The sequence below is a fragment of the Oculina patagonica genome, chromosome 8, assembly GCF_052425735.1.
Source record: "Oculina patagonica isolate OP01 chromosome 8, crgOcupat, whole genome shotgun sequence".
Lineage (NCBI taxonomy): Eukaryota > Metazoa > Cnidaria > Anthozoa > Scleractinia > Oculinidae > Oculina > Oculina patagonica.
In genome coordinates, this window is record NC_135765.1 from 17,443,538 (window position 1) to 17,465,749 (window position 22,212).

Here is a 22,212-nt window from a genome sequence, read left to right on the forward strand (position 1 = left end):
AGAGCGTGAAGTTTCACTCCAGAAATCACGTCAAAAACGTTACAACACAATTATCTGTTTTATTAATCAATACCGTCCATCGAAAGTACAGGCCCGAGCTTTTTTGCTTGTTTAGAAGACGAGGGTGGTAAAGTAAAAAACATTACATGTTTACTTGGCTTGGTTAAATGCAAATTACCTTTTCACTAAAAAGGGTGTGTGTGTATTTATATACACATCTTTTTATACTATTTTTACTAAATAAAGTTTTGAGAGAAAAATTGCCCTGAGTGGACTTTGGACCCGTGTTTTGATTCAATTTTACCCATAGAACCGTTTGATATTTTCTTTTGTTGGATTCTGGTGTACGGTAATATATGATAATGAATATCAAACAAAGGAAAATTCCAAATAGTACCACAGGTAAGTTCCTCAGTATTTAAGTAACTTTTTCATTCGGAACTACAATGTACATGGCTACAACACTCGAAGGAAGGCTGACCTCCATCTACCTAAACCCAAGCTTAGCCTTGGCAAGCGTACGTTTAGATTTTCTGGCACAGCCCTTTTTAATTCACTACCTTTAAAAATCCAACAAGCTGTATCACTCTCCTCTTTTAAAAATCTTGTCAAAGCCCATTTTATTCATGGCACCTAATTTATATTTTTTATCTTTTTTTATACCAGTTCATGCTTGTAATTCGTTTTAGTTTTTAAACTCTTTTTATATAAATATTTCAATTACTAAACATTAGCTTTTAACTCTATTTTTATAACTATTTTAAACTATTAGATATTTTATATTTATAGAAATTGTATTAGCAGGACCCTTCTGGAGACCAGCCACTGTGCTGAATGGGCCACCCTGCATTAATAAAGTTTTACCCTACCCTACCCTAGGTAAAATTGAACCGCGAAACCCACGCCCGCCAAGATACTCGTCAGATGTGCGATGTTTGGAAAACACACGTATGATATTTAGCTAAATCAACTTAGCGTCCAAAAGAGGATCCATGGGGAACACGCTATTTTTTATAACCCACCCATTAATTTATGCGCGTGCTCTTTGGACAAAACCCAACACGTGCTTCACAATCGGACGACGGGTATCAGCAAATGTACCCCGTCCGATTTGATATCCGTCGCCCGATTTTGTAGGCAAACACAAAACAAACGAATGAAGTCAATTTATTTAAGTCTAATTTTTAATGAAATCACATAGTTAAAAAATCAAGTAAACCAATCGATCAGCTTACATTTGTTTCAACCACAGTTACTCCCGGTTTATTACGTAGGTTTTTTCTAAAAATTTACTGGCAATTAAGCGCGTTGTAAAAACTAATCGGAGGGTTATAAAATAAATAAACCCCTTTCTGGCTTGCTAGTATATTAGAGGACAATGCTATTGGCTGAAAGATTGTCCTCAAAATTCCACAGTTGCCCTCGAAGCTTCGCTTCTGGGCCAACTGTTCTTTTTTTAGCCTCATCTTTCAGCCTCGGGCATTATCCTCCATTGTACCAGCCGCCTGAAGGGTTTCTTTACTAAATATACTTATTGTACTGTTTTTAATAATATTTAATATTTAATACTAATACTGCGCTTTTTCTATAAAAATATTCAAAAGGTCCCCGGTTCAAGACCTGCCCTTGCCACTAGCTGGATTTGTTTCTCGGTTGTCCCGAGCTCAAATCCTCGATCACGCTTTGTTCATAGCCAACTGGTCTGCCTCCTGCCAGTTGGGATTTTTAACCTTGTTATTTTCATTTAAAATATTTGTTTCCTCTGTTTCAGTGGCATGCCTGTAAACTAGCTATCTCGTTGAGATATGAAGCTAAGTGTATGACCACTATAAACAACATTTACATTTACATTTACATTCAAAAGCGCATTTGACAAAACTTTCACACCAAATTATACAATAATAAAAACATTTACCATTTTTCTTACCTTTCAATACTAAAAGCGTTTGACAATTAAAACTTCACTAAACTAAAAGAAAACTTTCTCAGACGGTACAGTTAATTGGAAAGGAAAAGGTTTATTAAAATGGGCGTATTTGTCTTGTACACACGCCAAGCCCTTTTACTAGTAAACCCAGTGATCGGATATCAGGGTAAGGTGAACACGGGGAATATTCCCTGTATGGAATGTGCATGCATTTAGAAGTACACCATACTTTATAATAACACATTTAGTGAATAAGACTTTTAGTCCATCGCTTCAATTTTGCAAAGAGCGGATAAGAATTGTTCGCCTACACGACCAAATCCTCGACGTTTGCATACAGCTGCTTGTCGTACATTTTCATGTTGATCAGCCTCTGTTAAGAAGATACAAAACAACAATGGTTGGTTATTGTACATGTTTTTTGTATCCTAGCGATTATTCCCGGTAAAAACTCTTGTAAGCTCCCTCTCTAAAACCCCAACAACCCCCCCCCCCCCCCAAGTTCATTTTTTTTAATAAGCCCCCTCTCTCGCACCCCCTGAACAAGAATGACAGTGACTTAACGTTTATTAAAATACGTAAAGAGTTTGTGAGACCTTAGAACTTTGCCTGAACCTTAACCTGGCCTTAGACCTTTTTATTGTCAGTTCCTTTTTGATAGGCACAGCACCAAACACACTTCATCTCCTTCAAATGGACCCTTACTGATTTATGCTATGAGACACGCCCTTCGCTAATAAGTCCCCCCTCCCCACACACAAAAAAGGAGAACCGAAAAAGTCGAAAAGAATAAACCAACAATAACGAAGACATAAGGTTTCTTGGAAAGCGACGTTATGTAGACAGAACCAATGTGCATTTTACAGTTTTGTTTTCCTCGCGCTATGTTTATTGTAACATGTCAAAGGTTAAGGCATATCTGGGCTGATGTTATCAATACTAATGATAAGCACATTGAACCGCTTTTTTATAAAGAAAATTATTTTTAACAATGTAAGTGCACGTTTTGAAATCATGGTAATAAATGTATTTTATCTTTTTGTAGAGGCTTACAATAACAAGTTTTTAATCTTGTTATTGTTAAAACACTGACATTCACGAGGGAAAGAGAACAACTTGATTGTAATCTGTCCTTCGGGAACTTACCTTGTGTTGGTTTTCCATTTCTTTGAGTTCATTCCTCAAATCACCAAATGTTGGTCTTGCATCCGGGTCATCTTGCCAACATTTCGTCATTATTCCATACCTATGATGGGAAACATATCCCGTGAGGCTATCTACATTTGAGGCGCAATGGCCTTATGATAAATGATAAACGCAAAAGTTATACTCTGAGTCTAACGGACTGGATTCTAGTCCTAGCTGAGGCATTTGTAATGACGGGGAAATACACAGTACTGGTGATGGAAATGTTGGATGTAGCAGATCCCCCCTTTCAGGGGGGAGGGACATTATTTGTGATTAGGCTTTAAACTGAAGAGCACATAGGCTAGAGTTTAAAATGCATGAAAAAACGAGGCTGTCGACTATACCGTTTAGTAAGTCGTGAGTGAAAAGAAATACATAACCTAGTTCTGAAATGTTGACTACTGAATATCCAGTCGATATTTCCTTTCGTCTGAAATCCTACAGGAATGCTTTCAGTTTAAAAGACGGCATTTCCTCGAAAGCAACGGAAATTAGAATCTATCCCGTTAAATCGCAAAAAAAAATTATGTTGGTAATTAAATGTGTCTTTTGGCAATATGTATATTTTACATCTAGGTTATTCACATTCAAGACAGTTATATGGGTGAAGTTGTGTGATAGAAAAATGGTTAAAAAAGAGATGGCTACAATTTATCATCCACGTGTTGTGGCTTAGGCATCCTGTATCCCTTCTGAAGCAAGTTTGCAATTTTCCTGCCATCCATCCGTGGATATGGTGAGCCACCTGGAAAAGAGCAGCTACTGATTTAATTGAATAAAGTTTACAAACAGGTAAAGGTTCCTGTGGTACCTTTAACTACATAACGGTCAGGTATCATATAAAGTAAAGCATGCAAGTAAGTAAACAAAACGCTAAACTTACATTGTTATTCGATTTAGCACAAACAACGTGACAGATACTCCCGTACCTTCCTTCCTCACAGAAGTAACTTGGTAATTATGCATATTCACTAAGGAAGATTTTAAACCTCCTGCAAACCAAAAGTTTAATTTTGTACAAGGTCGCTTACCTATCGTGAAAATCTCGTAAAGGAGAACTCCGTAGCTCCACCTGTTAGAGAAAAATCGTGCAAATTCCGTTTTAGTCATAGAAGAACTATATCTTGCTTTTTGAGAATACATTTTTTAACCTTTTTTGGTTTATCCTTTGCAGGAAACATACGATATGCTCTATAAAAGGAGCTGTTTAATTTCCATTAAACGCCGTTTTCTTTAGCAAAAACCGATACGTGGGGTGTAAAAATAGAGAACCCAAATTGAGGTGGCTTTTTAATTTTCTTGGGCAAATGAAGCACAACTTTTGTACCAAGCTACACGCACAACTTGGAGCAGACAACCTTTCCATTCGTCACTATCTGACTAGTCCATCTTTGGTCTAATAGTTATGGAAGTGTTGAGATTGATTCAATTATAAAACAGTGCCCTGGCCTCAAAGTTGTCTTTAAACATCAATTGGTGCACAACGCCACCCAGCTAATCACCATAGATTTTATGGTACTTCTACTCACACATCGCTTTTAGTAGAGTATGTCCCATAAAGCAGCGCTTCCATTGCAGTCCACTTGACAGGGAGACGTCCCTATAGATAGAATACAACAGTTGACCGATAACACAAACAGGAGGATTTCCCTTATATTAACCAACGTGAGCAATTGTAGTATCTCTCTAAGAGCTGTCGCGTTAGATAAACAAATAGAAAGTCACAGAGAAATATACAGCTCTAAGGGTGATCATAAACTCTCTATTGCTGACAATAACTGTCTTATTCCCTGTGCCTGCAAGCACTTTAATTTTAAAATTTTATACGTTGACAACCATTTATTCGGTTTGCTTCATACCTTTGATTTTCGTTCGTAGATGTTATCCTGTTGAACATCTCTCGCCATTCCAAAATCAGTTACTTTGCAGGTCTCGTTTTCGCCAACCAACACATTACGAGCTGCAAGATCACGGTGGATAATCTGAAACAGGCAGTACTTTATCATTGTGGATGTTCTGAGGTGTGGGTTTTAAATAGAATACTGATTTAAATATTTGTCACTTAAAAGGTTCAAAAAGTGACATCCTAAAACTATAATTATTCAACTATATTCTTGCACACAGAAAAAAGATTAGATATAACAATTTGTTGCAATACTTGTCTTAGCTAACCCTTCCAACATTAAATGACGACGTTAAAAAAAGTATATATTTGGTAGAAATCGGAACCGACATATCATAAGAGTACAAAACAAGATTCTAACACAATATCAGGGTGACTATGGAAATGTTATTTTAAAAACATCTATTAAGCTAACCATTTTGATGAATTTCTTCATCGTTCTCCTTAACGTTATTTTTAAGTTCATGCAACATCAATATTGTATGAGCATGCATATGTAAATGTGTAACGATACTTCATCTGGGTAGGTATTCTTACAGTTGACTGAGAGGGCTCAATGATAAAATGCCTTACGTACTCGTTTCGATGACAAATACGACATTCCATCAGCGACCTGCCAAGCAAACGTTATCAGCTGATGTGACGTCAGATTGGTTTTTGGTTTGACATCCGGGTCTTTGTAATAAGTGTCACTCAGTCCACGGCTCTTTCTTAAATATCCCAGTAGGTCTCCAAATGGAACATATTCTATCACCACTAACAAAGGCTCTGAGAAGGAAAATATTTACATTAAATACAGTGGTATTTATTTAAACTAACTATAAACTATGGGGTAAGGAGAGGGGGGGGGGGGGGGGTGGTATTAGTATTGTTCTTGTTTTTCATTCTATTTTTAATGGGTGGGATAAATTTTTTATATTTTTAAGTCCTACGTTTTATACATGAGCCTCTGGCTCGGACATTGAGGGAGACCTCGTCCCACGTATGGACAATAAAATTGTATTCTATTGTATTGTGTGCTGAATCGGTAGTTGTTGCATTATGTTTAAGATGAATAAAGCCAATACCTTTTACATAAGTGGTGTGGTTGTGAGACGGTGGTGCTTTCCATTTTGAAAGTGCAAACTTTAAATGGTACGACATTTTTCGCTTAATCTGCGTGGGCCAACCGAGTGGAACGGTCCTTTTTATTTTGCATTCCTTTCCCCAGTTCCCGCATCTGCGAGAAGCTACTGAACTAAAGTAAAACAACTGAACAGTTTGTCAAAATGGAACGGTTAATTTCGGTCCATCCTCGGAGACCCAAGGGCAGTTAGTGGGGCGAAACGAAAGAAAAACCGGGCAGAAATCGTAGGGACGAAAGTTTACAAACACGTGTTTAAAAACTTTCGTCCCTACGATTTCTGCCCGGTTTTTCTTTCGTTTCGCCCCACTAACTTCCCCTGGGTCTCCGAGAATGATTTCGGTCCGACTGGTCCGACCGGTCAAAATAGACCACCTCCAAATATTCTGGTCAGACCGAACCGAAACGGACCTTGCCATTCGACTTCCGATCGAACTTTCCGAAATTTTTGGCTTACTGGAAGCACAAGGGAAGTTTTAAACTCATAGAAGGAAAAGGAAACTCGGCGTATGATGAGGTATCAGAGAGGTATCAATTCCTTAAAGCTTTTTTAAATATAATTACCAGATTTAGTGACGCAGCACAGAAGTTTGATGACGTGAGGATGAGGCTTGAGCTGCTTCATCACTTCAAGTTCTGACAGCAAGTCTTTTTTGTCTGATTCAGGTGCATCACCTGCAACAACGATTTTATATATTAAATGAAGTTACAAGATTTATCAATAATTAACAATTATACATTGCTTTTTCTCTGTACAACGAAGGTAATGAATTAAGCAAAAAACACGAAAACAAACCAACCCCCTCTTTTTTCTAAGAAAAAAGACCTTTGATGTACTAACATCAATGTAAAATTGATAAAACCATGAATTATACAATACTGTATGGAATTTTTTGGTTGAAACTGCTGTAAACATGATGAATATATGTAAACTTATATGACTCTACAAACTATAAATGGACAAATGACATATACTGAATTGTTTTTACCAATGTTGAACGTATTTCACACCTTTTAACATTTTTATGGCCACTTGTGTCTCCTGGGGCCTTCCTCGAAGACCTTTTGCCGTTCCCTTGGCCACCTGACCAAAAGCACCTTTACCAATTATCTTTTCTATAGTTACTTGATTTCTAGAAACCTCCCAAGAACGTGTTGATGGATGAAGAGGCGCATATTGAGTGATTTGCGCAACACTTTGTGATACATTCTCCCTTGCATCTTCTGACACGTCTTGTGAGCGAAAAGCCTCATTCAGTACCATGTACTGGCTCTGAGGAGGAGCTACAGAGTTTCTCATTCTTGCAGTAACCTGGTCCGATCGAAGATCAGACAATTCAACTGCAGCCTATTGTATAAAAACAATAATAAACAATATTGTATCGTCATTGATTATAATTTCATTTAATTACACGCACATAACGCGTGAAAAACGATAATTTCCTAATTATTGTATTACTGATCAATTGACACAGACACAACTGTGATAAGACAGCAACTGAAGGCCATCGGGTAAATATTCTTTGTATTTCCTTTTGTGATGTAAAGACTATAAATAGACAGTCATGTCTTACTTTACAGATTTCGAACTACACTACAGACCACATACTACCTCCTACTGAATGGAATAAAGTTTGAAACCGATAGCCTATTTTGTTGAATATTGGTACACACCGATACATTCGAAATCCGATGGCCTTCAAGAATGGCAGCAGAAGCGAAAAAAGAAGAAGCAACGAGAATTAGGACCTCAGCCAAGTCACGATTCACAAGGAAACGCAATGAATTCTTGAAGTCCATCCAGGATCACAAAGGTATGAATGCGGTCAAAAGAACCTTTGCGGACTTACACGAAGCTTGGAATATTGTTGAAGGTAAGCATGAGATTTACATGATACACTTAACCGAAGACGAAATAGAGCAGAATGAAGCATGGATAAATGAATTACAAGAACTGTACGAAGAAGAAACGACTGCTCGCGCGCAGTACGTCAACGACCAAACCTTGCACGAGCAGAAACTATTGGAACAATTCAGTATAAAAAAGAAGTCCATGAGGACTATATTTGACACCTTAATTGAACACGCACACGACGCAATGGAATCACAAAATAAGTCCCAGAAGGACAAGGTTCGTCACGCTATAAGAGAACCAAATGCCTATACCATGAAGGTGCCAATCACTGGACTAATGAATGCAGACTTTATCTCTCAAAGCCAGTACAGGAAAGGCTTAACACATTAAAGGAAAAAGGAGCATGCTGGTCCTGCTTAAGACGGGGTCAGAGAATTCAAGACTGTACAAGAAACCCTGTGGCGTTAACGATTGCAAAAGGTTTCACCACAAAACACTACACGAAGAAGAACAGGACAAAGGATCGCCAACCGATATCGCTTCCGCGCGCGGTTTTGCAAGTGTATGCAATAACAACGAAATTGAAACGTGCTTACTCCAAATACAAAGAATACCTACAAAGAATGGATTTGCAAACGTCTTGTGGGACACGGGAGTGTCATTATGTTTTATCACAAACGGAAAGGCAAGGGCGGAAAACCTTAAGGGTATCAAAACTCAGCTGTCAATTATCAAAGTTGGCGGAGAAAGTGAAAATGTGGACACTTTCAAGTACAAGCTTCCACTTATTGACAAGCAGGGCAAAACAGTCGTATTCGACGTTTACGGAATCGACAAGATAACCTCCCCCATTCCAGCAGTCAATATAAAGGGGATCTTGAAACTATTCAAAGACGTATCCGACGAAGAACTAACAAGGCCCACCGGAGAAGTTGATGCCTTAATAGGCTATGAAAACGCAGACTTCCACCCCTCAAAGGAACAAAGTTCTGGGCATCTACTTTTATTGAGAAATCAGTTCGGACGATGCGTAGGTTCTGAAAGGAAACAACGAGAAGTTTCTCATCGGAACCATACACGCCCATTATGTCAAAATGGCAAGAATCGAAGATTTCTACAACATGGAGAATCTCGGGATACAATGTATGCCTCGTTGCGGTGAATATAAGTGCGGTAAATGCTCACTCGGAAGCAATGCATACACAATCAAAGAAGAAAAGGAATTAACATTAATTGAGAAAAATTTGAGCTATAACACAAGAGAAAAATGCCCTTGGATCAGAGACCCTTTTGATCTCCCAGGTAACAGAAGAGCAGCATTCGGCATGCTTATATCAACCGAAAAAGGACTTTCTAAAAACAAGACACACGCTGAAATCTATCAACAACAGATACAGGACCTGATAAATCGAGATGTAGCTCGCAAACTTACACAAGAAGAATTGCAAAAATACAAAGGACCTGCGCACTACATCTCACATCACGAAGTGTTAAAGCCAGACTCCAAATCTACGCCAGTGAGAATTGTCTTTAACAGCTGTGCCAACTACATGGGTCATGTGCTAAACGAATACTAGGCTAAAGGACCCGACCTTTTAAACAGCCTACTAGGAATCCTCATCAGATTTAGAGAGAATGAAACAGCATTCATTGGCGACATTAAGAAAATGTATCACACAGTCAGAACAGGAGTGATAGAGCAACACACACACCACTTCCTCTGGAGGGATATGGATGTAACTAGAGAACCGGACACGTACGTTATTCAAAGAGTTTCCTTTGGAGATAAACCTTCTGGCACTATAGCAACTGTTGCACTGCGAAAGACAGCAGAGATGGCTAAAGAAAAATACCCACAAGCATCAAATCTACTCATAAACAATACATACATGGATGACATCATTAATAGCGTTGACAATGTTGAAACTGCCAAAAAACTAACGGAAAGAATGGAAACCATCTTGAGTAACGGAAACTTCAAAATAAAGGAATGGATATATTCACATGACAATATTGCTCCAGACCAGGACCTTATACCAATGGACATAAAAACAGCACACGAGTAAGTACTAGGTGTTGTATGGACTCCAATTACGGATAATTTCTGCTTAAAAGTCAAGCTAAACGTTACACCCCAAAGCAGGAAACGACATCCTAAACAAAATCAAGGAGCGACTACTAAAAATCCCAAGGCTCTAACGAAGAGGGTAAATCTATCACAAGTCAACAGTCTTTATGATCCACTCGGATTAGCGAGTCCTCTGATCGTTAGGGCAAAGATTCTTATGAGACGATTATGGATTCACAACCCAAAATTGGATTGGGATGACCCTATACCCGAAGAAGATCACCAAAACTGGGATAACCTCTTCCAAGATCTAAGGAAGATGGAAAAAATTCAATTCAATCGATGCACTAAACCTAAAGAAGCAACGGGAAATCCAATCCTCGTAATATTCTGCGACGGATCTAATGTTGCATATGGCGCATGTGCTTATGCTAGATGGACACTTTCTAATGGAGACCACGAAACCAACCTCATCTTGTCCAAAAACCGCCTCACACCTTCCAAAAAACTATCAATCGACCGGATAGAGCTATGTGCAGCAGTATTAAATAAAAGACAAAAAAAACACAATTACCGAACAATGCAGGTACCGTTTCGAGAAATGTTATCACATCACCGACTCTCAAATCGTTCACTCCATGATCCAAAAGGAATCCTATGGATTCAATACCTTCGCAGCAGTGCGGGTGGGAGAGATCCAAGAAGGGACCAACACGAAAGACTGGTACTGGATCGCAACTGAATTTAACGTGGCTGATTTGTTACCAAGAGGAAGTAGACCAAACGATATTGACATAAACAGTAAATGGCAAAAGGGACCAGACTTCCTTAAACTTCACGAATCTGAATGGCCAATAACGAAAACATACTCGGAACAAAAAATGCCCATCAATACGATTAAACTAGACTGAATTATCTTCACCAACCATCAAAATTAACCCAGAAGATACACTTGCGTCAAGAATAAACATCGAAAAATATTCCAATTACAAAAAATTGCTAAGAAATTACAGCAAGAATTTTGGCTATTATAAGAAAGAACTAAAGCCAACATTGAAAAATGCAACACGAACGCTAGCAGCGGATGACATCGACAATGCCGAACGTTTCTGGATTCTAGAATCCCAAACTTTCATGCAAAAGGATATCCAATCGGGTAAATACAAACGACTTTGCCCTCGCAAACGAGACGACGGAATTTACGTTGTTGGGGGACGTGCTAGAGGATGGGTGGAAATGAGTTATAACAAAAGCGAGATCATCTTAATACCATATGGACATACATTTTCACGTCTATATGCTGAGCACATACATAATCGAGGTCATCTAGGAGTGCTATCAACTGCAAGCAAAATACGAGCAAAATTCTGGATCATCAAATTACTGAAACTGGTGAAATCCATCAGAACAAACTGTGTAATATGCAAGAAATTGGACAAGAAATTAAACGAACAAATCATGGGAAAACTTCCGACTGAAAGATTAAAACCAGCCCCGGCATGGACTTACACAGCACTAGATCTATTCGGACCGTTTAAGATAAAAGATGAAGTTAAAAAACGAACAACTGGAAAGGCATATGGAATCATTTTTAACTGCCTCGGTACAAGAGCTGTCCACATAGATATTTCACCAGACTAAAGTACCGAAAAATTCTTAATGGTACTTCGAAGATTTGTATCTATAAGAGGCTATCCATCCAAGATCTACTCAGACAATGGTTCTCAATTGGTAGCCGCAAGTGAGGAGTTAAAGAAGATGGTCAAAAATTTAGACCAAAAAAGTTTACAGGATTATGGATGCATAGAAAAATTTCAATGGGTGTTCTATTCAGCAGACGCACCTTGGCAAAACGGTGTCTCGGAAGCGCTGATAAAATCAACGAAAAGAGCCATAACGGCAGCCATCGGTGAGAGCATTCTAACATTTTCTGAATTACAAACTGTATGTTATGAGGCCGCAAACTTACTTAATGAGAGACCGATTGGACGACATCCAACTTCCCCAGATGATAAGTACTTGTGCCCTAACGATCTTCTCTTAGGACGATCCACATCCAGAATACCTAATGGACCGTTTACGCATTCAACCGATCCACGACGCCGATTTGAATTCATTCAAATGGTTACAGACAACTTTTGGAAGAGATGGACAAGAGATTACTTTCCAAAAGTTAAAAGTACTAGGTGTTGTACTTCCTGATTAACTATTTGAGAAACACTCTGCTACTGTAAATATAAACACTGTTTTAACTCGCGTTTGGCGGGGGGAGTGTATCGTTATTGATTATAATTTCATTTAATTACACGCACATAACGCGTGACAAACGATAATTTCCTAATTATTGTATTACTGATCAATTGACACAGACACAACTGTGATAAGCCTAGCAACTGAAGGCCATCGGGTAAATATTCTTTGTATTTCCTTTTGTGATGTGAAGACAATAAATAGACAGTCATGTCTTACTTTACAGATTTCGAACTACACTACAGACCACATACTACCTCCTACTGAATGGAATAAAGTTTGAAACCGATAGCCTATTTTGTTGAATATTGGTACACACCGATACAAATATTAGTTATTTATCTTTTCAAATCCTCCCTATGAACTATGTTGCTTGTAATTATCTGTCATGCCGACCTTTGTCATAAATATAAAGGTTAGTTGTTGAGTAAAATTAATTGCTTATTATAAGTTCAGTTCAGTACGCTCCCTTATGCACGTATAACCTGTAACACTTGCTCAGAATAGGAGTTTTTCTTTATCTTTTAAGGACCTACATTTACATTGGCTCCATGCTGGTTAGATGACGCTTGATAAATACTAAAACAACATAGAACAAACATAAATTACAAATAATGTCTCTGCGAGGGAAGTATAATGGAAAGGAACAAAAACACAGCTAGGTTGGGGGTTTAAATTCTGGCTGGACCACAAGAATTCCTTATCTTACTCTCTTCCTCCCCTGAGTGAGCCCACCTCTAAGGCCAAGCAGTCACCACTGATACTTGGCACCGGAGCTTCCACTGCGAATCATTGTCAACTTTAACACGTATTTGTCTTATTCAACGGAAAAACACTGTAACACCCATTCTTACCTATCCTTCTTGGCTATACCTAAAAAAAGGAAAAAGCAAAGATTTTAGGGCCTTGTATTGCACCTTCGAGTCCGAAGGAGAAAATACAGAGAACTGGTCAAGACTTCCAATCACTACTTTTCCGATGAAGCAACAGAAAATAGCGTTGTTTTATATTAACTACATGTACATACTTATATGCTTTAATCAAGGAAGTCCAAACAAACTGTATAATCCCAGGTAAGAATGTCTTAAGGTATCACGGAAGGAAAACTGGCGTTTTCGTTCCAAGTCAAATTGTGTGCAAACCAACAATTGTAACCCCAATAAAGTATATATTTTCTGAAAGCTTATTGAATAAAGATTCTAATTATGGATTTTGTTTACATCATATTGACCATAATAAGCAACCTCAGCATTTTGTTTGCAAAAAAGAAAGTTGAAAAATTCATAAAAAATTAATGGAGCAAGAAAAGAAAAATCTGAGACACCATTTTTTAGACCAATGTATGTAGATCAAATTCCACATAAAAGTTTTGGCTCTCATGTAAATGTGTTCTCAAAAAAACCTTAAGTTGCGCATCATCATTATTGCGAACAAAATGCTGACGTTGCTTATTATGGTCTATATGATCAAAACAAAATCCAAAATCACAATCTTTATTCAATGGGCTTTCAGAAAATATATACTTTATTGGGGTTACCATTGATGGTTTGCACACAATTTCACTTGGAACAAAAACGCCAATTTTCCTTCCGTGATACCTTTAGATACAGTAATGATGGTGGGTAAAAGGCCAGATGGAGTGTCCAATTTGATACCAACAGACAAAATTGTCATCCCCAAAACTGTTCTTTCTTGGCTTACTTACAAATGTTGCTTACCTTTCTTGTGGAGCCATACGATGTAGACAACAAAGGCAATGATTATGACAACACAAATACCGATCACAACTCCTAATATGGTGCAGTTGCAGGAATAGCTCTCACACGCTTGAACTGTCGTAATACAAAATATTCATCAGGTTCTCGCAAAACAACTAATTTATCATGCTTGTGTTAAGCAAACGAATACTTCTATCTGTCTGTCTGTCTGTCTGTCTGTCTGTCTGTCTGTCTGTCTGCGTGCCTGTTTGGTTGGCTTCAGTGCTGCCCGTCTGTTCGTCAGTTAGACTATCCACAGCCTCTCGATTTTTCAACGCAAAAAAGCAAACGAAGCGAGCGCGAAGCGGGCGGAGGGAGGCGGGAATCGAGCGAAGCGAGCCAAAGATATATTTTTTTTTGCTCCCCGCCCCCACCCCCTTGCTTCTTCCGTTTTGCGCTGGCGTCCAGGTCTCTTACCGTTCTCAACGCGCGCTCATCGATCGAAAAAAACACGAAAACATAGAGGGCTTTGGACAGTCTATTCGTCAGTCCGTTTGTTAAGTCGATTGTAGTTTAAATCAAGACTTATCCACTAAGGCCTATAGAAGTATTGCATTTTAAAATATCTTTTAAAAGGAATCAAACTTGGCAAATACAAGATTCATCTGTCCATTAACTGTGCAATGGTTTAGTGGATTTTAAGGCGTTAGTCCTCATTTGTTTTAAATGCCACTTTACGCATATAGCCATATAGCCCCACTCTTAGATATATAGCGGAAAAATGCGCGGAGCGTAGTTTATTATTAAAATTCAATGAAGAAAAAATGTTACGAAAACTTACTGTCAGAGAAGCTGGTGGGTGTAGTATTGCTTGTGGTTGCTGTTGTTGCTTTTTCAGGTCGTGTCCCTACTATGGATGATGCACTCACATTAAATTCTCTAAGCAGTCCATTCTTGACAGCGTCTCGAAGTATAAAGAGAACTTTGCTTTCTCGTACAGTGGAGCTGAACTTTAGGGCCAGATCAACAATCAAACTTCCACACCTTAGAAGAAGTACACATGAGAAGTTACAAATAAATTTCCTCGCAAAAGGATGACCAGTATTTAATTTAATCAGTCTGAGACATGTTGCATACCAGACATTCATCAGTTCTGCGCATTTGAAGCCAATTTTGTCACCAAAGACCTTGTCCATCTAAACATAAAACAAGAGTTAGCTTCTTATACAAGTATTGCAATGAAACCGCCGAGAAGGATTGCTGTCAAGGCATAGCATTGTACTATAATGTGAGTGTGCAGGAGGATATCACTGAAGTCTTACTCAAGAGTTGTATTAACAATATGGCTTACATGAATTGACAAAATTTAATCACATCCGTAACCACAACGCCACGAATACCAAAAATCACCATGTGATTTTCTGAGTTTATGGCACCCAAGGTAATATGGGTCCCAACAATAAAACAACCACTCCTCTGTGTTTTAAAAGACGGCAAGGAAGTGGCAAAGTAAACTACAAATTCGCACGATGCCCATATGTTACCAAGATTCGTCCGAAGTCTTCAAAAGGGTCGCGTAGCCAGAGTTTTTCTAGCGTATCGTTGACAATTTGTGACGTTGACACTTTGTTAAATGAGAAAACGATTGTCATATTCAATCTTGCTGAATATCGTCTGATATGAGACGTCGCCGCCTACTACCTTTTCGACTTAGTATCAGGCAATACTAAGGATAACTGATAATTGTACATGTTCTCTATGACTATACGTCTTACAATCGTAAATACACTGATGTGGTTGCAGTCGTCAAAAGACCAACACTAAATAGCTTAAGCAGCTAGTTGCCCTTGGCCATGTGAAAAATAAGAAGCAACCTATTTTAATAACGATCGCCATGATAAATCAGAATTACAGTAGGCAACATAATTATTGTAACCTACTGCAGTCAGTGTACAAATTTCAAAGGATTTTAAAACAGGAGAACCAGACACGTTTGTTACCGTTTCATTGAGCTTCCTCCATAATAAGGATTGATTGTATCTTCCGTCGGTGCACCTTTCACTTGTGATGACTAGTGTCACGTTGATCACATTGCTTGCTATGACTGTTGCAAGAAATAAGCAAAATAAATACTTACCAACTATAAATTCAAACCTTACATGGCAAGCGATTCTTCAGGATAAATCAAGTTCTCTGATTGGCTGTTTTTCGGTCAGGATTTTTAAGAATGGACCGTTTCTATTCGGTTCAACTCGGTAACTTATAGGCGATCAAAGGGTAGATTGATATTGAAATTTGTTACAGTTATAGTCGAAACATTTTAGATATTCTTTGGACATATTCCAAATTCTTCGGACGTCCTCCAAAATCTTCGGAAATCTTCGGAAATTAAAAGAAACTAGACAATAATTGCAACATCTTTGGAAAGTTTCCGCAAATAGACGGATATCTTAGATAATACTAGCTTTAAAATTTCATTTATAATGACAATTAGTTTTTTAGATTTTTAATTCTTAAAGCAGTTGCCAATTAAGGAAACGATATCAAGCTGCGTGTGCATGAAAGCCTTGGAGATACAATGATAGATAATACATTTAAGCGAATAGAAATGGAATTTGAGTATTGTAGTCCTGAAAGATTAGAAAAATAGTTATAAAACGGATAATTGAATCGAAACATAACTGATCAAAGCTTTATGAGTGATGGAGGAAGATCTATTACTACCTAGCACCAACTTACAAACAATGGTATATCTGGTATCAGTGCCTAGAACATTTGTCACTTGGCAGCTGTAGAATCCATCACTCAAGGCCTTTGCAATATGTAGCGTGCTCTCATCACACACACTATTCTGTGGATCACATGGAGTCCAAGTATAAGTAGGCTGAGGGTTTCCTTCTGCTTGACAGTGAAGAGATACACCTTGCTGTGCTGCAACTTCATGTTCAATTGCAAGTTTTACAACCTTGGGTGGATCTACAACAAAAAAGAAGGCTAAGTTCCCTTTTGTCGATGTGTTTCTTCTGCTGCTCCAATATAGCGATTTTCCGAGTTGCATACAGACACATAGTTGGCTCAACTGAACATCTGCTTTTGTCAGTTACCAAACCCTTCGATATGTATCGTGGTAAGCAGTTCAGTGAGGAAATGTGCACCAATGTTCCGACGAAATATCAACAATTAACAACCCTTTTTCAGAAAAAAAGTTTGTTCGTTTGATTTTGCTTTTATTCATTGTTATCATTGTGTCATTAAGCCGATTGGAAAGTCATGTACCTAGTTCGTTTTTCATTCGAAATTTTCAATTACCTCGACACGATATTTGTACTTGAATTCCATTTTAATTATTACATCACACTTTTTTATCTATTATTCATTCTACTAAAGTTAATTTTTGATATTATTTTAACAAAATTAGAAATTAGTTACAACCTAATTAACGAGCGCCATTATGTACTGAAATATTTTCCTACCAGATATGTTGTGACAAAAAGTTAAGATAACAAGGATTCTAGGCAAATATTGACCTATTTTTATATGCATAAAAGCGAAAAGACTTACATAAAACATTCACTTTAACTTTGTGGCTAACTGGATTTCCAATTCCATTGCTAGCTGTACAGCAGTATGTTCCAGAAGCAGTCCTGCTAATGTTTAAAAAATCCAAAGTGGTTCCACGGTGCAGTACTTCACTATTGCTACCATCCTCCAGCACTTTGGTCCAGGTGATGCTTGATGTTGGTTTACCAGATGCTTCACAGAATAACTTCACGCTGGTGCCTTCTCGAACAGTCTGGTCATCACCTACGATGGTGAGCTTCGCAGGAACTAGAGTAAATAGTCATGGTAGAAATCACAGGGTTACTATATAGAGAGATTTAGATGGCTATGCATGGAGTAAACGAGAGTATAAATACAAACGGCGGTTTTATTCCTTATATAAAATTTTCACATTGTCTTTAAAGACAATCATTGTTAGTTCGTGCATACCAAAAAAAAAAACAGTTAACGCGTACCGCAAACGTCTATCTTGTATTTACCCTGATAAAGAAAAACTTTTTCCATGGGAATGACACCCACGAGAACTGCCGCTATTACTTATTACTCTTCAATACATATCTTTTCTGGCGACGATCTCGTTGAAGACGTATACGCTCCGTTTATAAATGTAAACGTTTTTTTTTCGGCAATTGCTTACCGATCATCTAAAAGTATTCCCAAATATCTATCAAACAAGGACGTCCAGGTATAAGACTGGCATTAACATCCTACACTGAACATTGATAACAAGCATTTCGTAGTGAAGGACAGACAGACAGACAGACAGACAGACAGACGGACGGACGGACGGACGGACGGACGGACGGACGGACAGACAGAAAGATAGATAGATAGATAGATAGATAGATAGATAGATAGATAGATAGATAGATAGATAGATAGATAGATAGATAGATAGATAGATAGATAGATAGATAGATAGATAGATAGATAGATAGATAGATAGATAGATAGCTAGATCCTTTATTAAGAATGTCATCAACCACCTAGCTGGGGAAAAACTCCCCCACTAACACGGGGACATAACAAAAAAGAGTTAAAGAAAATGCTGAAAACTATAGCTATTTACAATAATAACATTTAGATCTAAGTTAAATTATGTTATGAGACTCTGTACAGTGCATTATATAATACAATAATACATACTTAAAAATTCTTTAGGAGGAGCAGAAAAATCCTTTATTTGTTTATTCGTTCTTAAAATACAGACGATTTTTTGCTAAGGCGTACATTTGAAATAATACGTATTTGGGACATTATTTTACAATATTGTTTGCGGTTATTAAGGGTTAAACTACGTCATAAATGACGTCACAATGTCCGCCATTTTGTTTTTAGCTTGTTTTCCATTTGCTCCTCAATCATCTGAAATACAAAATTACCATAAAGGCGTTCTTCATCGCAACGCTAGATAAACAAACGCTCCTAAAGCTATTTCTAACATCTTAACTACGTTTAGTCAAGTATTCTACACCACGAACTTGCAGTACACCCCAAATCGGATAAGTTAGCTACGTCCACACAGAAAGTTTGACTAGGGCTCAGTCTAAAGATTCTTGAGTACAAAAGGGCCACAATAGTATTCTCATTCATCCATTCTCATTCGCCTCCATTACTACTGTTACTTGCATATGGTATCTAGAATAGAAACACATATTCATTTCATTTTCTGCTTTTGCGTTTTGAACATCGTTGCTAAAAAGGGAAAACGAACCAACACACGATTCCCTTATAGCAAAACTGGAAAATGACAGGACGAAAGCTACTAGATATCATTTTGTTTCAGAAGACATATTTTCACACTCGATGCTGCACATGTCTGTGCACCTCAGCCCGGCCTTCAGGCAGCAACATTTTTCAACCGTGCACACTCTCTTGCGCGTACAGGAGAGAAGTTCTAGTACCTCTTATGGAGCCGGTTTAGAACCAAGCCTGACTTCCCATCTGCATGCTGGAGCCAACCCTTTATGGATGTACGATATTTCTCTGGTCACCACAGTCGCTGGTAGAGATCTCCTGCATTTCTTCGCCACTGTTGGTGCGTAGTCTTGATCATCTGACTCCTCTCCGCTCTCTCTCTCTCTCATTTCTCTCCGTGATGAGGATGGAGTTCACTCGATGGGATGTTCCAGACCCAGTCAGTGTACACTCTAGGTTGTCAATGTTATCCGCGACCATCAGCGCGACAGTGGACCTGGACTCCTCCTGCGTTACACTGGCTGGGATGACGACTCGGTATTTTCGTTGTTCACTGATAACTGCTAACGCATACTCGGTCTCTATCTCTTCAACTAGGTTGTAACTTACGCCATGGCCGTACTTGTTAATACTTAGGGCCTTTACAACAGAAGGAAATACACGCTTTTTGGAGTTTTGATAACCCCATTCGTGAGAGAAAAAACAATATCTTGTGCAAAAGATTCTTTCAGTCTTATTGTTCTTTCTGTACTATTGCTCTCATTGTTCATTGATTTCCTAGAAATAAGCACAGTCAAGAAGACGTCGAGTAGATGCGGGATAAATTCACTGGCTTTACCCGGTTTCAAATCGTCCTCTTTAGGCAGCCACGACATCTGCGGGTCCAGATCTTTAATTTCGGTGCGAAGTGATCGTGCAACTTTTATCACATTCTCTTCGTCCTCACTCCTGTACCTTTTTAGCGAATCCAGCTCGGTTTTCAGCTCAAAGCAATCCTAAACGGCTTTGTCTATCGTTAATGTGTTTGGAAACATTAACACCTTGTTATACTGGTAAGTGATAAAATCAAGTTCTGGAAACATGTTTGACAGCTTCCGCATGAGGTTTTTTTAATTTTGCTCACAAACAGTTCTTTCACATCTTTATATTCAATTATTTCAGGGAAGGCTATCAAACTTTCGCACAAACAGTAAACAGCTTCATAAACAGACTGCAACTGGTAATCTGTTTCATTCGACATTTGACCTTCATTTGTATTGGAAAAAACTATTCTTACAAAACGTTTGTAACAGGAAGCGTGGTACTTCGCTTCGCTAGAAATGAGATCTTTTGCACATATTCCAATCACATCCTGAGCTATCTCACTCGATCATGGAAGTGTTTTACTGTACATGATGAGAAGCACATTTTCTTACCGTCTCATCGGCACGAAATTCCTCCACACTGTGCAACTTCTCTCTGGTCTTGGTGTTCGGCTTGTACTTTGACTTTTTACAAAACAAACATTGATCTGGCAGAATCGCAGAGCGTGGCTGGTTTTTGTCTCTAGAGCTTCTTCTTGGCGCACTTCCAGTCGCTGCATCGATTCGTCAGATGGTTTTTCAGTGACTTGCAAATCTCTCTTGTTGGTAAACTCAGCTCGACAATTGCGATGATATTTTATGGGGTTTTCGGGGAATTCGCTTTCAGTTGAGGCTTCCAAAATTAGTTTGTGATTCCGGATCACGGCAGCACGATGTAAGGTTGTCCATGAAGAGATATCTCTGCACTGGGAGCAAGTAGCTTTGAATCCGAGCCACCACATATTATGCATTCGTCCGACATTGTTCATGGTGTAGAGAAACACTTTCGGTAATGGTTTGATTTAAGAAAGCATGTCACTGCATAATTTCGTATTGTTTCATTTGAGAAGACATGTAAAAACTCGGGCTTTGTGCTTCATCACGGTTTCAAACACCTCGGTGTTTGGAACCCGTGAAAAAGCACGAAGCCCGAGTTTTTGACATACTGCTTGAAACACTAGAATCAACGAAATCATGTTCCAATACGTTCTAAATTTGCGTTTGAAATGCGATTCATTCAAGTTAAAAGAATACAAGCATCTTTGTAGCTTTCCCAAAAAATCCAAGATGGCGGCCAAAAGAAGCGTATGGGGGGCAAATTTAAAATTTGATTTACTTAGTGAAAGCTACCGTTCCAACCTTGCTATAATACATTTTTATGATGCGCAATAGTCAACGTTTAAGATAAGACATGTTTCGTTTGTTCCCCCGAAGTGAGCCATAAACCCAAATTTTCGGATCTCAGCTCATGGACTACTAATAATGCATCAAGATTGTTAAGATTTGTGATGTTTGTCTTGAAAATGCTGAGAGATGTGGCCTCTTTTATGCTCTTATTTCCAAGATACGTATGGGGTTACACGAATTTTTTTAGCGGAGCTCCCAGTGGCCCGAAGGGCCGCAGAGTAGAGCACCATACCCATAGAAAATTAACAGACCTATGCTTTTGGTATAAATATTCATGGTCATCATGGCTAGCGGCATGGCTCGCAGGCGCGTGCGACGACAAAGTTGCCCTAACATGGCGGCCATACTTTAAAAATTGGTTTAAGGTTATGGCTAACGTCAGCTTACATCTTTGATATTGGACATCCATGTCATGGTCAATTGACAGCTGTCAAAACAAAGTATCCGCTGACCAGTATCACATGACCATATTGCGGGCTCACATATAGAGCTCATCGAGGTCGAATGTTTTTTGAAGTTAAACGCTGACCAAGTAATGGCTTCCATTGGATCGCGGGCTCTAGGGCTATATTTTCCCCTCTTATCAGTCAGTAAATTCGGATTTACGAAAAGGGCGAGGTAAATAATCGGGGAGCTTCGCTTTTAGGTTTGGCTAAATCTATTTAATATGTTATTCCTTCTTGAATGCTAAAA

The 22,212-nt window shown here is 38.5% G+C and overlaps 2 protein-coding genes across 2 annotated transcripts in view; both read right to left on the reverse strand.

The window, feature by feature from the left end:
• LOC144662776 (uncharacterized) overlaps nucleotides 1-22,212 on the reverse strand; it is a 238,480-nt gene that overhangs the window by 207,270 nt on the left and 8,998 nt on the right.
• LOC144662800 (fibroblast growth factor receptor 1-A-like) overlaps nucleotides 46-22,212 on the reverse strand; it is a 254,321-nt gene continuing 232,154 nt past the window's right edge. The window contains exons 4-19 of the mRNA XM_078523735.1: nucleotides 16,751-16,987; nucleotides 16,012-16,115; nucleotides 15,149-15,207; nucleotides 14,853-15,055; nucleotides 14,033-14,146; nucleotides 13,169-13,187; nucleotides 12,851-12,893; nucleotides 7,153-7,489; nucleotides 6,706-6,816; nucleotides 5,596-5,786; nucleotides 4,975-5,097; nucleotides 4,645-4,715; nucleotides 4,147-4,187; nucleotides 3,764-3,860; nucleotides 3,074-3,173; nucleotides 46-2,300 (exon numbers count right to left, since the gene is read on the reverse strand). Coding sequence (XP_078379861.1) covers nucleotides 2,235-2,300; nucleotides 3,074-3,173; nucleotides 3,764-3,860; nucleotides 4,147-4,187; nucleotides 4,645-4,715; nucleotides 4,975-5,097; nucleotides 5,596-5,786; nucleotides 6,706-6,816; nucleotides 7,153-7,489; nucleotides 12,851-12,893; nucleotides 13,169-13,187; nucleotides 14,033-14,146; nucleotides 14,853-15,055; nucleotides 15,149-15,207; nucleotides 16,012-16,115; nucleotides 16,751-16,987 — 1,916 coding nt within the window. The 3' untranslated portion in view covers nucleotides 46-2,234. The remainder of the gene's footprint in view (nucleotides 2,301-3,073; nucleotides 3,174-3,763; nucleotides 3,861-4,146; nucleotides 4,188-4,644; nucleotides 4,716-4,974; nucleotides 5,098-5,595; nucleotides 5,787-6,705; nucleotides 6,817-7,152; nucleotides 7,490-12,850; nucleotides 12,894-13,168; nucleotides 13,188-14,032; nucleotides 14,147-14,852; nucleotides 15,056-15,148; nucleotides 15,208-16,011; nucleotides 16,116-16,750; nucleotides 16,988-22,212) is intronic.